The following is a 15,817-nucleotide window of genomic DNA, read 5'->3' as shown; positions in this document are numbered from 1 at the left end:
TCTTTTTCTTTAGAGTTTCAAGTTTGACAAATGGAGCATGTTGATTAGAAACCAGTGGAGAGAAAATGTAACATTTCCTGTTGTATATGCAAATCTTTTGCAGGTCAGTGGAGATGACCTGGTTAATGTGTATGGACATTAAGTTCACATAAAGCTGTTTTATAAATTCTGACACAAGCTCTATCATTGCAGCATGTCATAACACTAAACGATCTGTTATGGTGTTCAATCAAAACTATTATGAGGCAGCTCATGACACCAAACATTCGTATATGATATATAATACTTGTTTTTTAAAGAGGCAATGATATTGGGGGTATTCCAAGTATGTGGTTTAGTGATTAACCCAGATGAGTTAACTCAGAGCAAGTAATAAGCCTCCTAATAGAAGAGCCCTGTGGCTTTCTTTTGCTTGGAGAATGAAGCCATAGGGCTCTTCTATTAAAAGGTTTACAACTTACTCTGGGTTAACTTATCCGGGTTAGTCACTAAACCATGTACTTGGAACACCCCCATTATTAGCAATCTTCAAAATCTCTCCACTCCCTAAGACTATGCTTAAAAATGTAGTGAGGAGAAAATACAAAGATTTGCTCTGCTGATATATGACTAAGCATAAGTGAATCAGGCACTGCTGTCCCTTGGGACTACGTTTCTTGTATTATATAGTATGTGTTTATGTTTGTGCTATTAATATGTAAATATGGAAGATGGAAAACAGTCTCTTGGGATGTTGGAATGTTTTGTTAGTTTCTTTGGGATGGTAACATCAACAAAGTTCACGTTTGAGATGAAAGTTTTGTCAGTGCTCTCAAGGGTTGAACTCAAATTCGTCTGTGGCAGCATGTCCTTTGGGAAGCACAGCCACAGAGTGGAAACTTATAGTCATCCTCAAACAAAGTACTATCACACAGTTGGTTTTAGTCAAACAGGAGGTTTTTAAAAATGGATATTTGGAATTTCGCCCATACACTACAGCTACAGATTTCAGGACGGACGATTTGTGAACCACATAAAAAACACATCGCATGACATACAAAGCCTGTCGATAATAAATGTCTACAGTTAACACGGTCCATCACAAATACTCTTGGGAAAAAGAGCACTGTTGTGAATGTTTGATGTGTGCGGTCTGTGCATTTCTAATATCCACTGATCTGCCCATGACTTCAGCATTTCTGTGTCTATCTTTAGTGAGTTGGCCCTTCAACTCACGCAGGTGTTCACACTGAGTGGTAGTGAAGGACGTTTGACACTATCGATCACTGTCCTGCTTGTGTTTTACGGTCTTTGTATTATTCTCTGAGGTACTCTTGTTATGACCCATGCTCCTGACCTAAAGCTTTATGTGTTAGTTTGACATCATAATGGGCAGATGTTTGAGCGGAGAGGAGGGAGCATGGATAATGGTCAAAGGCTGTACAGAAAAGTAGCCATTTTTAACGAAGTTAGAAATGGCCCCATCAGCCATGAATAAAGACACAGCCCGGAGCAACTCCCAAAATTCACTGATCTATGGGCTTCATTTAGAGGTAATGATTTTGTTTTTCATTTATCAATGCCTTACTGCCCCCTGCTGGTAGTGATGGTAATTTACAGCATGACTACACAGTCTCCATAAGACCACGGACAAAAAACACAAGCTTTTAGGGTCTCTGAATGTTAGATATTGACATTGATAATAAAATCCTGGAGCAAAACTTTTTTTCTCCATTTCATTTCCACTCTGAGCCTGACTGAATGAATTTATCAGTGAAACCTATTTGATTTGAAGTATCCTGACAGTCATAGCTAATGCGGAACACAAAGGGTTTGGTTTGGTTCTGCATGAGGAAGATGAGCTGCCTCCGGGTAATATCACCCCGTGCTACTATTACACTGTAACCACTGTGGGGATTCATGTGATTGGCATTAATGTAACCACTGTGGGAACTGAGATGGTTGGCATTACATTGTAACAACTGTGGGAATTAATATAATTGGCTTTACATTGTAACAGCTGTGTGAATACATGTAATTGGCTTTACATTGTAACAGCTGTGTGAATACATATAATTGGTACAACAGGGTAATTGGTATAACAGTGTAGCAGCTATGACTGCTAAGTGACAAGCACCACTGTTTTGTCTGGAGAAACCTTTACTCAGCCTCATATATTAGTGAGGTGGTACTACCTTATTCATCCTTCAGTGTGCTAGACAAAGTACCCACATTATGGCACAGGTTTAGCTCAGTATTGAAGTCTTTTTCTAAAACATTACGGTACAGGTGCAGTACAGTACTAAAGTTTTTCTAAAATAGGAGAGAGGAGACACGGGATTACAGTTAACACTGTCTTACCGATTTAGCACAAAAAAGGCGTGGACATTTTTAATACACTCACAAAGTAGCATGAAGCTTTGGCTGTCTTATGTAGCAGGCACAAAGACTTCCAGAATAAAACTGCCCCTTAGACAAAGTCAGAGACAAAAATTGATAATGTAAAGCATTTTTTGTCTGTTCATTTTTCTTTCTTTCTTTCTTTTGTTATATAAAGGTACGTTAAGATACATGTTTGAAATCATTCTCTGTAACATCAAATCTAGCAAACATAAATTTATAACATCATAAATGTCCTCTCTGCTGTGGGAAACTTTTGTTTACTCTAATCTCTTCTTGTTTCATTAGGGTACGATAAAAAGGTAACACATACAAAATGCCAACTGTTTTCCTAAACCTGGGCAAGAGGCAAGAAATTCCCAAAAGAGTGATGAGAAACGGCTGCCAACCCTTAATGATGGTGATGATGATGATGATGATGATGATGATGATGATGATGATGACAGTAACAACAATAATAATAACAATAATAATGACTCCTAGCAGGGGGACCATCGCTTGGAATCTGATATTATGGCCGGATGATGTCACAGTGCAGCTTTAGAAAGAATGTTTATGCGGGGAAAAAAATCATAAATACTATTGAATATGCTGTTAAATGTTTGTTGACTGTCTTGTTTTGTGTGCACTGGTCCTGTGCCTCTTCTTAAAGTTAAGATTAAGATTAAGATTAAGATTCACCGGTCACTGGAAATAGGAACCTAAGCAAACACCATGACACTGAGCCAAAAAAAATCTATTTCCTTCCATGAGGAGGCAGGAACTGAGCTGTAAATGATCTTCGAACGAGACAAGGATCAAAGTGTAACCCATACTGAAATAGTTAACAACCCTCAAACCTGTCAGTGTCTAGATTAGAAGCCAGTATTCGATTTGTTACTGAACTTCCAACGGTACATAGTAAAAGATATAAAGGGTTTTGAATCGCTTCTGCATGAGATTATGGTCAAAAATCTGTTTTATACAGTTATTTTAGTGGCAGAATTTATCACGCGTGTACGCTCAAATTTATACCTGTATATATGTCTCCTAAATCTCCGGAATTTTATCTCTGTTTATGTCTGTTCTGAAGATAAGAATAACGGTACAGTAATGTAATTCACTTTACACACTCGCTGGTCGCACAGTCAGTCACTAGTTACTGACGGTTACGGAAGTTAAATACTTCGAAAACATGCACGTTTGATGTTTACCAGTCTCCAATCCCTGACCACTAAAAGCATTTTTTGTGACGAGAGGAAGTCCAGAAAGTCTTACGTACAGTTAACGCATGCGTGCGGTACCAGACTGAACAGAGCTGCTTTTTTCTCAGAAGTGGACGGGACAGCTGTGCCGGCCAGCAAATATGACTCTCTATAAATGAAGGACTAAAGTAATTCCAATATTTTTACTCTGAAGGAGCAATAATGAATGAATGAAGGCGAAAATATCTCGATGCTGTGACACTTAAATATTTAAAAAGTTCGCGACCGCAATGTCTTCTGAACATGGGCCGCCAATAAAGCTAGAAAACGAACCAAAGAAACTTTTGCGGCATCGCTCGAAAGTAATCAAAACTCAACGATGAATTTTGGTGTTCCGGCTGACTCGACTTTGTTATTTCGTGCTTGTGATGAAGGTGACTACGAGTGTGCAAAGAGGATTCTTGAGCCCGGAACAAACGAATCTGGAACCCAGTGTCGACTGCGTTTGGATTCAGGTTCGGAAAGCAATGTGGACATTACTCGAGGACTATCCGTGGTACCCGTTGATTGTACAGACGAAGAGGGTAACACTGCGTTACAGTTCGCTGCTGCCAGTGGTCATGAAAACCTGGTTCGTTTTTTGCTCAGAAAAGGGGCTTCGGTGGATAGTCGCAATAATTACGGATGGACACCCCTCATGCAGGCTGCGAGGTGTGGCATAAGTTTAGTTCACTCATCGGCTCGATGTTTATGTGTGTCTGTCAGAGCGACTCAGCAACAAACCGGGTTTTTAGTATTCCGTTATTTCATACTTACCGTCAATGATGCAAGGCTGAACTAACGGTTCTATTCTGTAACATTCACACAAAGATCGCCTCGGATAAGAAAGATCTTGTTTTTTAATGGCAAATTGCCAGACTGTTGTGTGGATTTCAGTTGTTATCTTTGACAGGTCGTTCTGAAATGTTTGCCAAAGGAAAAGCTAATACATTTGAAAAGATCTTTAATTGACTGATTCTGTGACAGCAGATAAACCCTTTTTTTCACTATTCAGTCATTTTGCTCTTATAACTTTTATTATAGTTGTTTGACATCTTGCTGCTGAGATTAATATGTTGTGTGAGTGTGCACTGTAGCTGTGAGTCAAACGCATTCTAACCAATGGCATTTGTTCCTGGGTGATCAAAGTGTTTATGGAGCCTATATGAAATGCTCATTGGTCAGTATTGTGATGACATAGCTGTTTCATAACCACTGTCTCGAAAACTGTATGATAAGTTTGAAAAGCATGCTCTGCGGTTGATCATGTGTTTATCTTTTGTTGTTGTGTCTAGGTTTGGTCACCTGAATGTGGCCCACATTCTGCTGGAGAATGGGGCTGAGCTGAATGGTAGGAACCGCATGGGTGCCAGCGTGCTTAGCATGGCAGCACGGGGAGGCCACGCCCACGTGGTCAAGCTCCTCCTCGAGAACGGAGCTTTTGTGGATGACTTTGACCACCTGGCCTTGGCGGAGGGGAACACCAATGGAAACAACAGTAATCATGGCGACAGCGGAAGAAACTTCTTGGACATTACATCCCTGCTTGTGGCTGCCCAGCACGGCCACGAGGCCACGGTTCGGCTTCTGTTGGAATGGGGAGCTGATGTCAACTTTTCCCAGAAGACTACTGGTTGGAGTGCGCTCATGCTGGCCACGGCCAGTGGGAAGGCGAGCGTCGCTCAGCAGCTGGTTGAGAGGGGAGCCGATCCAGACCACCTCAACGTTCTAGGAAAGACGGCTTTCGAAGTGGCTCTCCAGCTCAAGCTTAAAGAGGTGAAGAGCTACCTGGACTCCATAACCACAGTGCGACCACAGCCAGGTAAACCCCTTTGGCCCCTCCTTCTCTGTTCACCTGAGATGATGGAGTTTTAGGTCCTTTGCCTTAGATCAGCTCAAATCAGCTCAAACACATATCACACAGTTCATTTTAAGGCCTATCATCTGAGATATCCCATTTAAGTAAATAGAACACAGCTATTGTGAGGGCTTGTAGATAAACATAATGTGAAAAAAAATCATTCATTTGAAACTCATGTTTAAAAATAAAAAAAAGAAACATTATTACTTGGCAAAGCAGTAATGTGATTGGCCAGATCTCACATATCAGTTGTACGTCTGGACTTGAAGGGGGAATCATTCAGTGGAGACCTGATGACTGGGCTGTTACGGGGATTTGGATTCACAGCTGCAGGTGTAGGATTAATGACCAGGTGTAAATTCAGTCATGGCTTTGTAGTGATTTGTTTCGTGAGCAGTTTGGGTGTCAGATCAGGGGGAGTTGTACTGTGGTGTTATTAACACATGAGTGGAGCTAATGTGATGAGTGTAACACTGGTGCGAGAGAAGAGAACATCTTAAGATCGTCAGTGTAGATCTCCTTTGGCCACCACAAATGTGTTTTTAAAAAAAGCCTCAAGCATGTGCTTTCAAAAACATTGTCACAGTGAACTCTATTATGATATACTTTCATTGAGAGAGGGGTAGCTGGGCACAAAAACATTTTTTAGATGTAAGAACATTTCTCTACATCTTTAAGAGAAAGAACGCACCTAGTGTGTTACGAAAAAGGACCTACATTACCCTGAGAATTCAAGGTAATGTAGAAAAGGATCAAGAATCAAGGATTCTGCAAGGATCAGATGTCTGTTGGTATGAGGCAACATTCATCATATCTGGATTTCATTTCTGTTGGTATGTTAAACTAAAGAAACAGTGTGGATTAGGCCATGGTTATTGCCTCACGGTGTGTGTAAGAGCAGGGGTGTTTTTTAAACCTTACCTTGCAGTGGAATTGTGATGTGAAAGATTGCACCAGTAGCTAAACTTGACTGTATCAGGCACCTTTGGAGGACTGCAGCCTGGGCTAAAACTCAGTTTGGTTTGAGCAGTATTGACTCACACCCACAGCATTTGTGTGAGTCCTTGAAATTAAACTTCAACAAACGATTCGTCTCTAGGTTTGTTTCTTTTAAAAGGATAGTGTTTACAAGTCACAGAGGCTGCAGAAACTCTCTACTGCTGTAAGAAAGAATATAAAACATGACATGAACCTGTGTTGTGGTGTGCCTGGAACCATCATATTCATCTCTGAAGTATCAGATTGTTAAGAAAAGTTAAAAATTTGTGAATGTTGTAAAATGTGTTAGAGGAGACGCTCACTAAGAGTGGTTGACAGCCAGAGATAATTAGAGATAATTGATCCTCACACAGGTGGCTTGATTATCACATCATTCCCACAGCTTCAAACATTTTCAGTCATAACCAGAAGTGGCAAAAGTAAAAGTAGAAGTACTCTTTCTAAAAAAATGTACTTTAAGTAGAGTTAAACTGACAACCATGTAAGTGTAAGTGAGGAAATATTTTACCCTTGCTTAAATATTTTTCAGGAGGGATATTTTAACTCTAATTTTTATCAAAAGTACTTCTGCTTTTACTTTTTCCACCTCTGGTCATAAGTAGCCTAAAAGTATTTGTCATTCACCAATCAGTCATCACGTTTGAATTTGAACAATCTTAAAGTTCATAACCTTATTATTTTGATGCTCCTATAAACATCCACCTTCTACAAACTGCTCAGCCAGTGAATTCATTTATGACATTATGATGGTGGAGAGAATCCTGTCAGGGGGTGTCCTGAGTGTGTGTGATGATGTGTTTCCTAACTGAAAAAGCCTGTTGTGTAATTTGGGTAAGTTTTTGTGAGTGGTGTATGTAGTTGTGGAGAAGTGTTTGTGTCTGTTGTGTGTAGTTGGGGAAGTGTTTGTGTGTGCCGTGTGTAGTTTAGGGAAGTGTTTGTGTGTGTTGTGTGTAGTTGGGGAAGTGTTTGTGTGTGTTGTGTGTAGTTGGGGAAGTTTTTGTGTGTAGTTGTGGAGAAATGTTTGTGTGTGTTGTGTGTAGTTGGGGAAGTGTTTGTGTGTGTTGTGTGTAGTTGGGGAAGTGTTTGTGTGTGTTGTGTGTAGTTGGGGAAGTGTTAGTGTGTGTTGTGTGTATAGTGGGGAAGTGTTTGTGTGTGTTTTGTGTAATTTAGGGAAGTGTTTGTGTGTGTTGTGTGTAGGTGGGGAGGTGTTCATGTGTGTTGTGTGTAGTCAGGGGGAAGAGTTTATGTGTGTTGATTCACACTGCTGAGGTGTTGTAGCAGAGTCAGGAATGTAACCTCAGAGAGAAAAGATATGTCATTTCAAACAGCTAATATAGGCCTAACACCAGAATACTGAAAATCTCTCTCTCTCTCTCTCTCTCTCTCTCTCTCTCCCTCCCTCTCTCCCTCCCTCTCTCCCTCTCCCTTTGACTGGCTGTTGATCCTGATCAGATGAGGAGAAGAGAAGGCCGGATGTCTTCAGTGCACTGAAGTTGGGTGAGTGAATTACAGTTCAGCACTTGCTTTTCCAACACAGGGGAGTCACACCACGGCACTCGCCAGCTACACTGCTCAGAATGAACCGCGGCTATGACCTTTTAACTGACGGCTGACACGTGTGTGCAGTCATGAGGAATGCATCATTTGTATAATGTATGTATGGAAACTGTATGTTTTGCCCTGTTCATTAATATAACAGTGGTGAATTTGAAGTGTGGGCGCATCTCTTTCATTCATTCCTCGTGTTGATAGGAGGCTCTCACAGAACACTTGCATAACTATACACACTTGACTTCTATAGTAGTGACAGGATTATGTCTCTTGTTTATATCTGTCATGAAACCAATGAGTTTCATTAGTCAGCCTATGCTACTAATGTCCAGGAATGTCACACTGGATTCATCCTTTGTGTTTACCTGTCCTAACTAAATAAGAAATAAATAAATTGTGCTTTGCTTACATTGAGGTTGTATATAGAGTTGTCAGTATGTCAGTCTAAAAAGGACATTGCGAATCATCTCATGAAACCAGTTAAGTGTCGTGTCCCACTGCTGTGGGAACCTGAAGAGAACAGGAATACTCTGTCCTCTTAGCTCTCCCCCCAGGCCCTCCCAGTCCTCGGGAAAATTTCCCATTGCCTTAAAGTGGATGAGACAGTCCAGTCCTCTGCAGACTGTTTGTTTGATGTTGTGTAGGCCAAAAACAACAGACACAGTCCTTAGGATCAGCAGAGCAGCCTCACTCTCTGTCCTACTTCAGACCATGCCACCGCAGAACAGGACCAACTGACTCTGTGTCTGTGACTGTCTGTGACTCCACAGTTACACGGCAGTTTCCATTCACTCACTACTCACTGAGATCAAACAGGACTTCACACACATTTTCAAACACAGAGGGGAACAAAACACTGAAAAAGCAACAACAAAACTGTTCAGGGAAGGGTCCTAACCCAATCGTCAGGCAGTTCGCCTCACCTCTGCCTAACAAAAATGCCAACGAGTTCACCTGTGTCCCGTCACAATTCCATCATTTTTTTTCTGTCCTACAGACATGTCAGGTCAAGACAAGTTCGTTTGTATAGCGCTTTTTACAATCAAAATTGTCTCAAAGCAGCTTTACAGCGATCAGTGCCTAATCCCCAGTGAGCAAACCCAAGGCGACAGTGGCAAGGAAAATGTGGCCAAACATGATTGGTGGTTTGATTCAGACATGCGTTTGTCTGCTGGTAGTGACCTTTGTTTGTGTTGTGTTAGCCTCTAACAGGTGGCTTTGGCACATGGCTAGCCGACGTGTGTGTTTTGACAGCTACAGTGAAAGAGTTGTCACTGTGTGGTCTGCCTGAGAAAAGGTTATGAGTAAACAGCTTAGAGAGAGGGGAAATCTGTGTCATGCCACTGACAGGCATCTGATCTTTTACTGCAGCACAGCCATGCTGTAAAAATGTTGAAGTATCTGTGTTTATAAAAACTGTGTAATAAAAACTGATTTTATTAGTCCGCACTGGGCACAGCATATCAGAATGTAAAGCACTGATGGTGTAGTCAATCTGGAGTAAAGATGTGTTAATGAGAGTTTAGGGACCATGTAAACTGAATGTGTGGATGGTGTATGACATGTTCAGAGTTATCAATGTAACAGTTAATGCTGAAGATGTCCAGCCTCTTGTCATGACTTTCCGTTTTTTGTTTATGAAAATTAATGCAGTATTTATAGCATGTAAAGTGCTGTGTCAGAGGTGAGCAGATATATGAATTTGTGTGTGTGCGCGTGTGTGTGTGGGTATGTATGTGTGTATGAGTGCGTGTGTGTGTGTGTGTGTGTGCGTGCATGTGTCTGTATGTGTGTGTGTCTGTGTGTGTGTGTGTGTGTGTGTGTGTGTGATGCAGGGAATGCCCAGCTGGTGAAGGAGATCCTGGACGAGGACCCGTCTCAGGTGAACATGGCCAACGCGGATGGTGCGTCTCCTCTGATGATCGCTGCTGTGAGTGGACAACTGGAGGTGGTGCAGCTGCTGGTGGAGAAAAATGCTGATGTGGACAAACAGGACAGTGTTCACGGCTGGACGGCCCTCATGCAGGCCACCTATCACGGGTAACACACAGTCCTCCTCCAAGGATCTCTCACAGATTTTATGGTACAAATGATTAAGCTAAATAGCAATATTAACCAGCTCTGCATGCTGGACAAAAAATATAAAAATGGTCATTACTTTTCCTTTTTAGCTCCATACTGTTGCTCCAGGACATTATCTGTTTATTGGTTCCATACTGTTGTTCCAAGACTTCTTTCTGTTGTGAGAGGTTGAAATTAAAATGCAATTACTCTGCAGTTTTTACAGGACTCTCTTTCTACAGCATTGTGTAAGCGTTGTGTTTTTCTCTCTGTTTGACAGAAATAAAGAGGTGGTGAAATATTTGCTCAGTCAGGGTGCTGATGTACATCTGAGGTCAAAGAATGGCTACACAGCTTTTGACCTTGTGATGTTGTTAAATGACCCAGGTAAGGGTCAAATTCATTTAGTGATTCAGAGCCAGGACTAAAGAGGAGTGCTTCACCTGCCTGTAGTAAATCAATATGAATTGAATCACTTTAATTTACAGTGTGAGATTTTTGAACTGATATAACAGTATTATATCTTTCTCTTCTGCTACACTGACTCCCTTCCTCCCTCCCTCTCTCTGTCTCTCTCTCTGTCTCCCTCTCTCTCTCGCTGTCTGCAGACACAGAGCTGGTGAGGTTGTTGGCGTCCGTCTGTATGCAGGTGGATAAAGAAAAGACAAAACACCGTGGTAAAACTCCCCTCAGGCGCCGTCCTTCAGCTAACGTGCCCATGCCCCCCGATGACAGGGGAGGTCTAAAGGTGAAACCATTTATTTCCATATGACAACATAAACCCCTCATCTCCATACTCTACACTGTCTGATGATGTCACTGCAGTCGTCAGGCTGGTTGGTTTATTAATAAAATCATTGGTCAGTTTATTAGTAAAATGATTGTTAGGTTGGTTGATTTATTAGTAAAACAGTTAGGTCAGCTGTATTATTTGTAAAATGGATATTAGGTTTGTTGGTTTATTAGTACAGTGGTGGTAACCTTGGTTGGTTTATTAGTAAATTGGATGATGTGTTTGGTTGATTTATTCATAAATTGGATGATGTGGTGGTTGATTGGTGAGTAATGTGAATGATCTTCTGTATGTCATGGTTTCTTCTCCCTCTGCAGTCCTGGTGGAACAGAATGTCCAACCGTTTTCGGAGGCTGAAGCTGACACACACCTTAAGGCATGGGTTCTCCACCAATCGCCTCGCTCCATTTCCTGACGATGCAGAAGTCTCCTTGGATGCTACCATGAAGGCTGACAGTAGGAGCACCGGGAGTAGCCCTGGACCCAGCAGAACAGTAGCGCCCCCTTCTGGAGTTGGGAGCAATGACAGCTGCACAGCCTGGGCCGTGAAGACCAAAGACAGCGGTTGGGCAGAGTTTCAGTTAGTGCAGGACTTAACACAGGCCAATAACAGGGCAGATGGTTCTTTCACGGTTTTCTCTCTCTCTCTTTTTGATGTATCATATTCCAGGTCTGGGTAGGACCAGCAGTGAGAAGGATGACTTTCTCATCACCACAATGGTAAGTCCATGACATACCAAAATGAGTCTCCATTCTTGCCCTTGGTTTTTTTCTTTCAAGGAGGAAAGTCCTCACAGACTTGATTGAACATATAACCTGGATAAAATGACTTGAATTCAGTTTTGTCCTGAAATCCATTGAACTGGAATCCACTGAACATAAAGCAAATGCTATCAAGAGACAAATATTTTGTTACGCTATCACGGTAACATAATGTTACTGACATACCATGTTAGTAAAAATGGACCTCCCCTCCTTTAATGGTTTGTAAACTTTCTGGTTCTCAGCTGAGAAATGGTGCCCCATTGACCCGCCTGCCCAATGACAAGCTGAAGGCCGTGATTCCTCCGTTCCTGCCTCCTTCCAACTTTGAGCCGTGGAACTCGGACCGCTCCCGGGTCCTTAAAGAGGGAAAGACGGCCGAGCAGCCTCGCCTGTCCATGCCTCACAGGCCCAGCAAGGCCAGCTTCAACAGCAGCGGAAACTCTGACATCGTAAGAATGGCACTGGTCCTCTGGGCTGCTGCTTCAGCTGAACAATGACCTACTAATACTAACATCTTATAAAACGTCACTAACATCTTATAAAACGTCACTTACTCTGCTCTACTACAGATGTTTTTCTTTTTTTAACTGAAGAGAAGAGAGGAGAATTATTTTTGTAACAAATTTTAAAGGATGAGTGAGGATGAAGGTGGAGTATTTTCTCAGCTAGAGTTTCGCAAGAATTAATTACATGACAAATATTTCCAGTTTATTTGGGATACATCGTGTTCTGCTGAAAGTCTTGTTTTTCTGAGTCTCTTTCTCTGTCTCTGTTTTTGTATTTGTGTGTGTGTGTGTGTTTGTGTGTGTTTGTGTGTGTGTGTGTGTGTGTGTGTGTGACAGACATCCATCAGTCGAGTGGTCAGCAGATCCATTAAGTTTCCCAGTATCAGTAAGGGTCCATCCTCCTCTCCCTCCAACTCAGGCAATTATAACTCCCCTCACTCATCAGGAGGCTCTAACGGAGTGGCAGGTCTCACACGCCACGCCTCGGACTCACACAACCGTTCAGGTACCATTATCACGCACGCACACACACTCACATTCACACTCACACACTCTGTCCTGACACTGTGAGGTCTTCTCTGTGCAGGTGGTAGTGGAGCAGACAGCGTGTTGTCTCAGATAGCTGCCCAGAGGAAGAGGGCGGCAGGCCTGTTGGACGTGAAGGCTCAGTCTCCAGACACGCCCAGTCCTGCCCCCACACCCCTGCCTCCTGTCCCCGACATCAGCCTGCCTGACATCCACAGCACCACCAGCCTGGTGTCCAGACGGGTACACACCCCACACTCTTACACCTCCCATCCTGCAGCCCTCGCCCACTTCCCACTAGTGTCATTATACTGGACTGGGCTGGGATTCAAATGTGAAATGCTATGTAAACTGGTTAAACAAAACTAGCAGATCTGTGAGAGCCCAGTAAACATTTTAATGTTGCTCTCTCCATTCAAAAATCATAAGCATGAAGCAGGAAAGAAAGGAAATGATTTGGGAAATAGCTAGTGTTGTATTGTATCAAACGTGTGAATTCTTTGTCAGACATCATAAAACTACCCTCCTGCTGTCTGCTTGTGTCTCTAGCAGAAAGTAGATCTGAAGAAGAGGCCTCAGTCGGGTAACTCTTCCACCTCTAAGAGCACATCTCCAACACTGACCCCCTCACCCTCCCCAACTCCAAAACCGCCCACCGGGGACTCTCTTTCCTCAGCATCCTCACACCCTCGCTCCAAGAGCAGCGGTGGCTCCAGCAGTGGCACCATCACAGATGAAGGTGAGTTTGTGTTGGCTGCTTCAGGCTGCACTCACTCCTGTAAACAAACAGCGACCTCTGTACCATTTTTGAGTGCAGTCATGTCCCCTCTGCTTTTCAGAAGTACTGTTACTTCTTTTTAGTGGTTTTGAAAGGTCATGACCTCTTTTCAGTAGTATTAAAAGTACAGTGACCTCTTTCCCATTATTTAAAAAGACAGTGACTTCTTTCCAGTGGTTTTAAAAATACAGCGATGTCCTTTTGGTTGTATTGATGGGCTGAGTGATGGCTGTGGGTAAACATGTAATAGGTGTTTGGTGTTGCCATATTTTAATGAATTGTCAACACAGGACCGTCACAAAGAAGAACCTGATTAACTGTATGTAGGATATTTTCAGGATTATGTTTGAAATCTGAGGTGCACAGCAAAGCATAAATGCTAGACAATATTTTAGGTCAGGGTTTTGACCAGTAAACTGCAAATAGCGCGTTGTTATGTAAATCTTAAGATTTGTCAGGTTTTGTATATAACGAATTGTGTCTTCTTGTGTGTAAAAATTGACTTATGTAATGTGTGTTTTTCTCCAGATGAGCTGTCTGGTATTTTGAAAAAGCTATCTCTGGAGAAATACCAGCCTATCTTTGAAGAACAGGAGGTATGGGCAAGAATTTTCTGATTTTGTGTCATTCCACTTATCCCATGAAAGATGGATTAAATCATTTGTGTGTTTCATATCTAAGCAGTGGTGCTTAAATAGATAGACAGTCTTCTTCACGGAAGCTGTGCTGTGTTTTCTCTGTCTCTCTGCTAAAGGTGGATATGGAAGCTTTTTTGACCTTGACTGATGGAGATCTCAAAGAGCTGGGCATTAAAACCGATGGACCCAGACAGCAGATTCTAGCCGCCATATCTGAGCTTAATGCTGGGAAGGTTAGTATGTATTCTCATTGAATTACAGCTGGGGGAAAGACTCCTTAAATATGTGTGTTTGTTTGTTTGACCTTATTTCATCGTTTTCAGTCCTTTGATATAAACCTTCCCTTTCCCATTATTCTCATTATTACTTTAGGCGATCACAAAAAAAGCAAAACATCAGTTTGTCTTCAGAAACAATGACCATAGAGTCCTCTATGTGCTTATTCTGTTCATGTCTTATCTAAAAACAGCAAGCTCATCCTCACCCTTACATATTTTGCTGGGCTTTTCAGTGTAATGTCAGAGACTCTTTGCTGGGCTTTTCAGTGTAATGTCAGACTTTTTTGCTGGGCTTTTCAGTGTAATGTCAGAGACTTTTTGCTGGCCTTTTCTAGTGTAATGTCAGAGACTTTTTGTGATCAGATGAGTCATGTGATGGGCGGGCATTGTCTTTGTAGGGACGGGAGAGGCAGATCCTACAGGAGACCATTCATAACTTCCAGTCCTCCTTTGGCAGCAGTGCCAGCAACCATCGTCCCACTGGATACCCACACTGTGAGTCAGTATTCCCATACACACACCTCACACACTGGATATCCACACTGTCAGTCTCTATTCCCATACACACACCTCACACACATGATACCCACACTGTCAGTCTCTATTCCTGTACACACACCTCACACACTGGATACCCACACTGGCAGTCACTATTCCCATACACACACCTCACACACATGATACCCACACTGTTAGTCTCTGTTCCCACACACACACACCTCACACACACCCAGGTTCATTCATCATGTTGGCCCGTGTTTTTCCAATGATGATGTTGACTTCTGGGTTTGATCACAGTGTGTCTGTGACAACACAGGTGAGAACAACATGGGCTGATATGACTCTGTTCACAGTGTGACATCTCTTTATACTGCCTATACACTTGTGTTAACTCCCTCTCTCTCCATCAGCTCCATCTGGCTGGATGAGACACCAGGTGCATACCTCAGGGAAGAGGTAACACTACAACCACTCATCTCTCAGACGGAGGGATGTATTCATCGAAATCAAGGGCACCGGAGCAACCCAGCAACAACCCCCCAACAAAACACAAAACGTCGTGCAGCCTTGTTTCTGTGGCCGCTGTACCACATTTGTACACCAGATGGCGCTATAGCACCATAGCGGGGATTTTATGTCAAAACAGAGTAGGTTGTATGAGGTCTTCTGGAAGTGTGACAGTGTTGTTTGTGTTGAGAGAGTGGGCCAGGTTTTTAATGCTCTTAAAAGATCTGCAGACCCAGTCTGGTCAATTGGATTTTGGGGGCGTTCGAGCAGAAGAGGCCACACCAGGCCGTCCCAGAGTGAACGTCGTAAATACCAGACCCGAGGTTGTTGTTGTCATTTATTATGGAGAAAAGTGAATAAAGAAGAGAATGTGTTGGAATGATGAACATTAGAGTGTTTCGCAGCCTTAGCTGCTGAACCAGTATATGATTCTGAAAGAGTCTGCCTCAGTC

General features: G+C 42.5%; 1 protein-coding gene across 2 annotated transcripts; it reads left to right on the top strand.

Annotated features, from left to right (window-relative positions):
- Positions 1 to 3,828: 3,828 nt before the first annotated feature.
- anks6 (ankyrin repeat and sterile alpha motif domain containing 6) lies at positions 3,829 to 15,736 on the top strand. Of its 2 annotated transcripts, none has more exons than XM_030769775.1 (16): positions 3,829 to 4,274; positions 4,898 to 5,424; positions 7,915 to 7,959; positions 9,849 to 10,053; positions 10,355 to 10,461; positions 10,683 to 10,822; positions 11,185 to 11,431; positions 11,538 to 11,587; positions 11,875 to 12,081; positions 12,475 to 12,643; positions 12,725 to 12,906; positions 13,216 to 13,402; positions 13,970 to 14,037; positions 14,196 to 14,312; positions 14,756 to 14,852; positions 15,269 to 15,736. In XM_030769775.1, exons 1-16 carry the CDS (start codon positions 3,943 to 3,945, stop codon positions 15,316 to 15,318), a joined length of 2,730 nt encoding a protein of 909 aa, XP_030625635.1. In that variant the 5' UTR covers positions 3,829 to 3,942; the 3' UTR covers positions 15,319 to 15,736. The 2 variants fall into 2 exon arrangements, with proteins under 2 accessions (XP_030625635.1, XP_030625634.1); XM_030769774.1 differs by having other exon boundaries at positions 13,213 to 13,402.
- Positions 15,737 to 15,817: the final 81 nt, after the last annotated feature.

This window comes from Chanos chanos, chromosome 3 (assembly GCF_902362185.1).
Source record: "Chanos chanos chromosome 3, fChaCha1.1, whole genome shotgun sequence".
Lineage (NCBI taxonomy): Eukaryota > Metazoa > Chordata > Actinopteri > Gonorynchiformes > Chanidae > Chanos > Chanos chanos.
The sequence above is the reverse complement of the archived record's forward strand: the minus strand, read 5'-3'. Positions and strand labels throughout refer to the sequence as shown.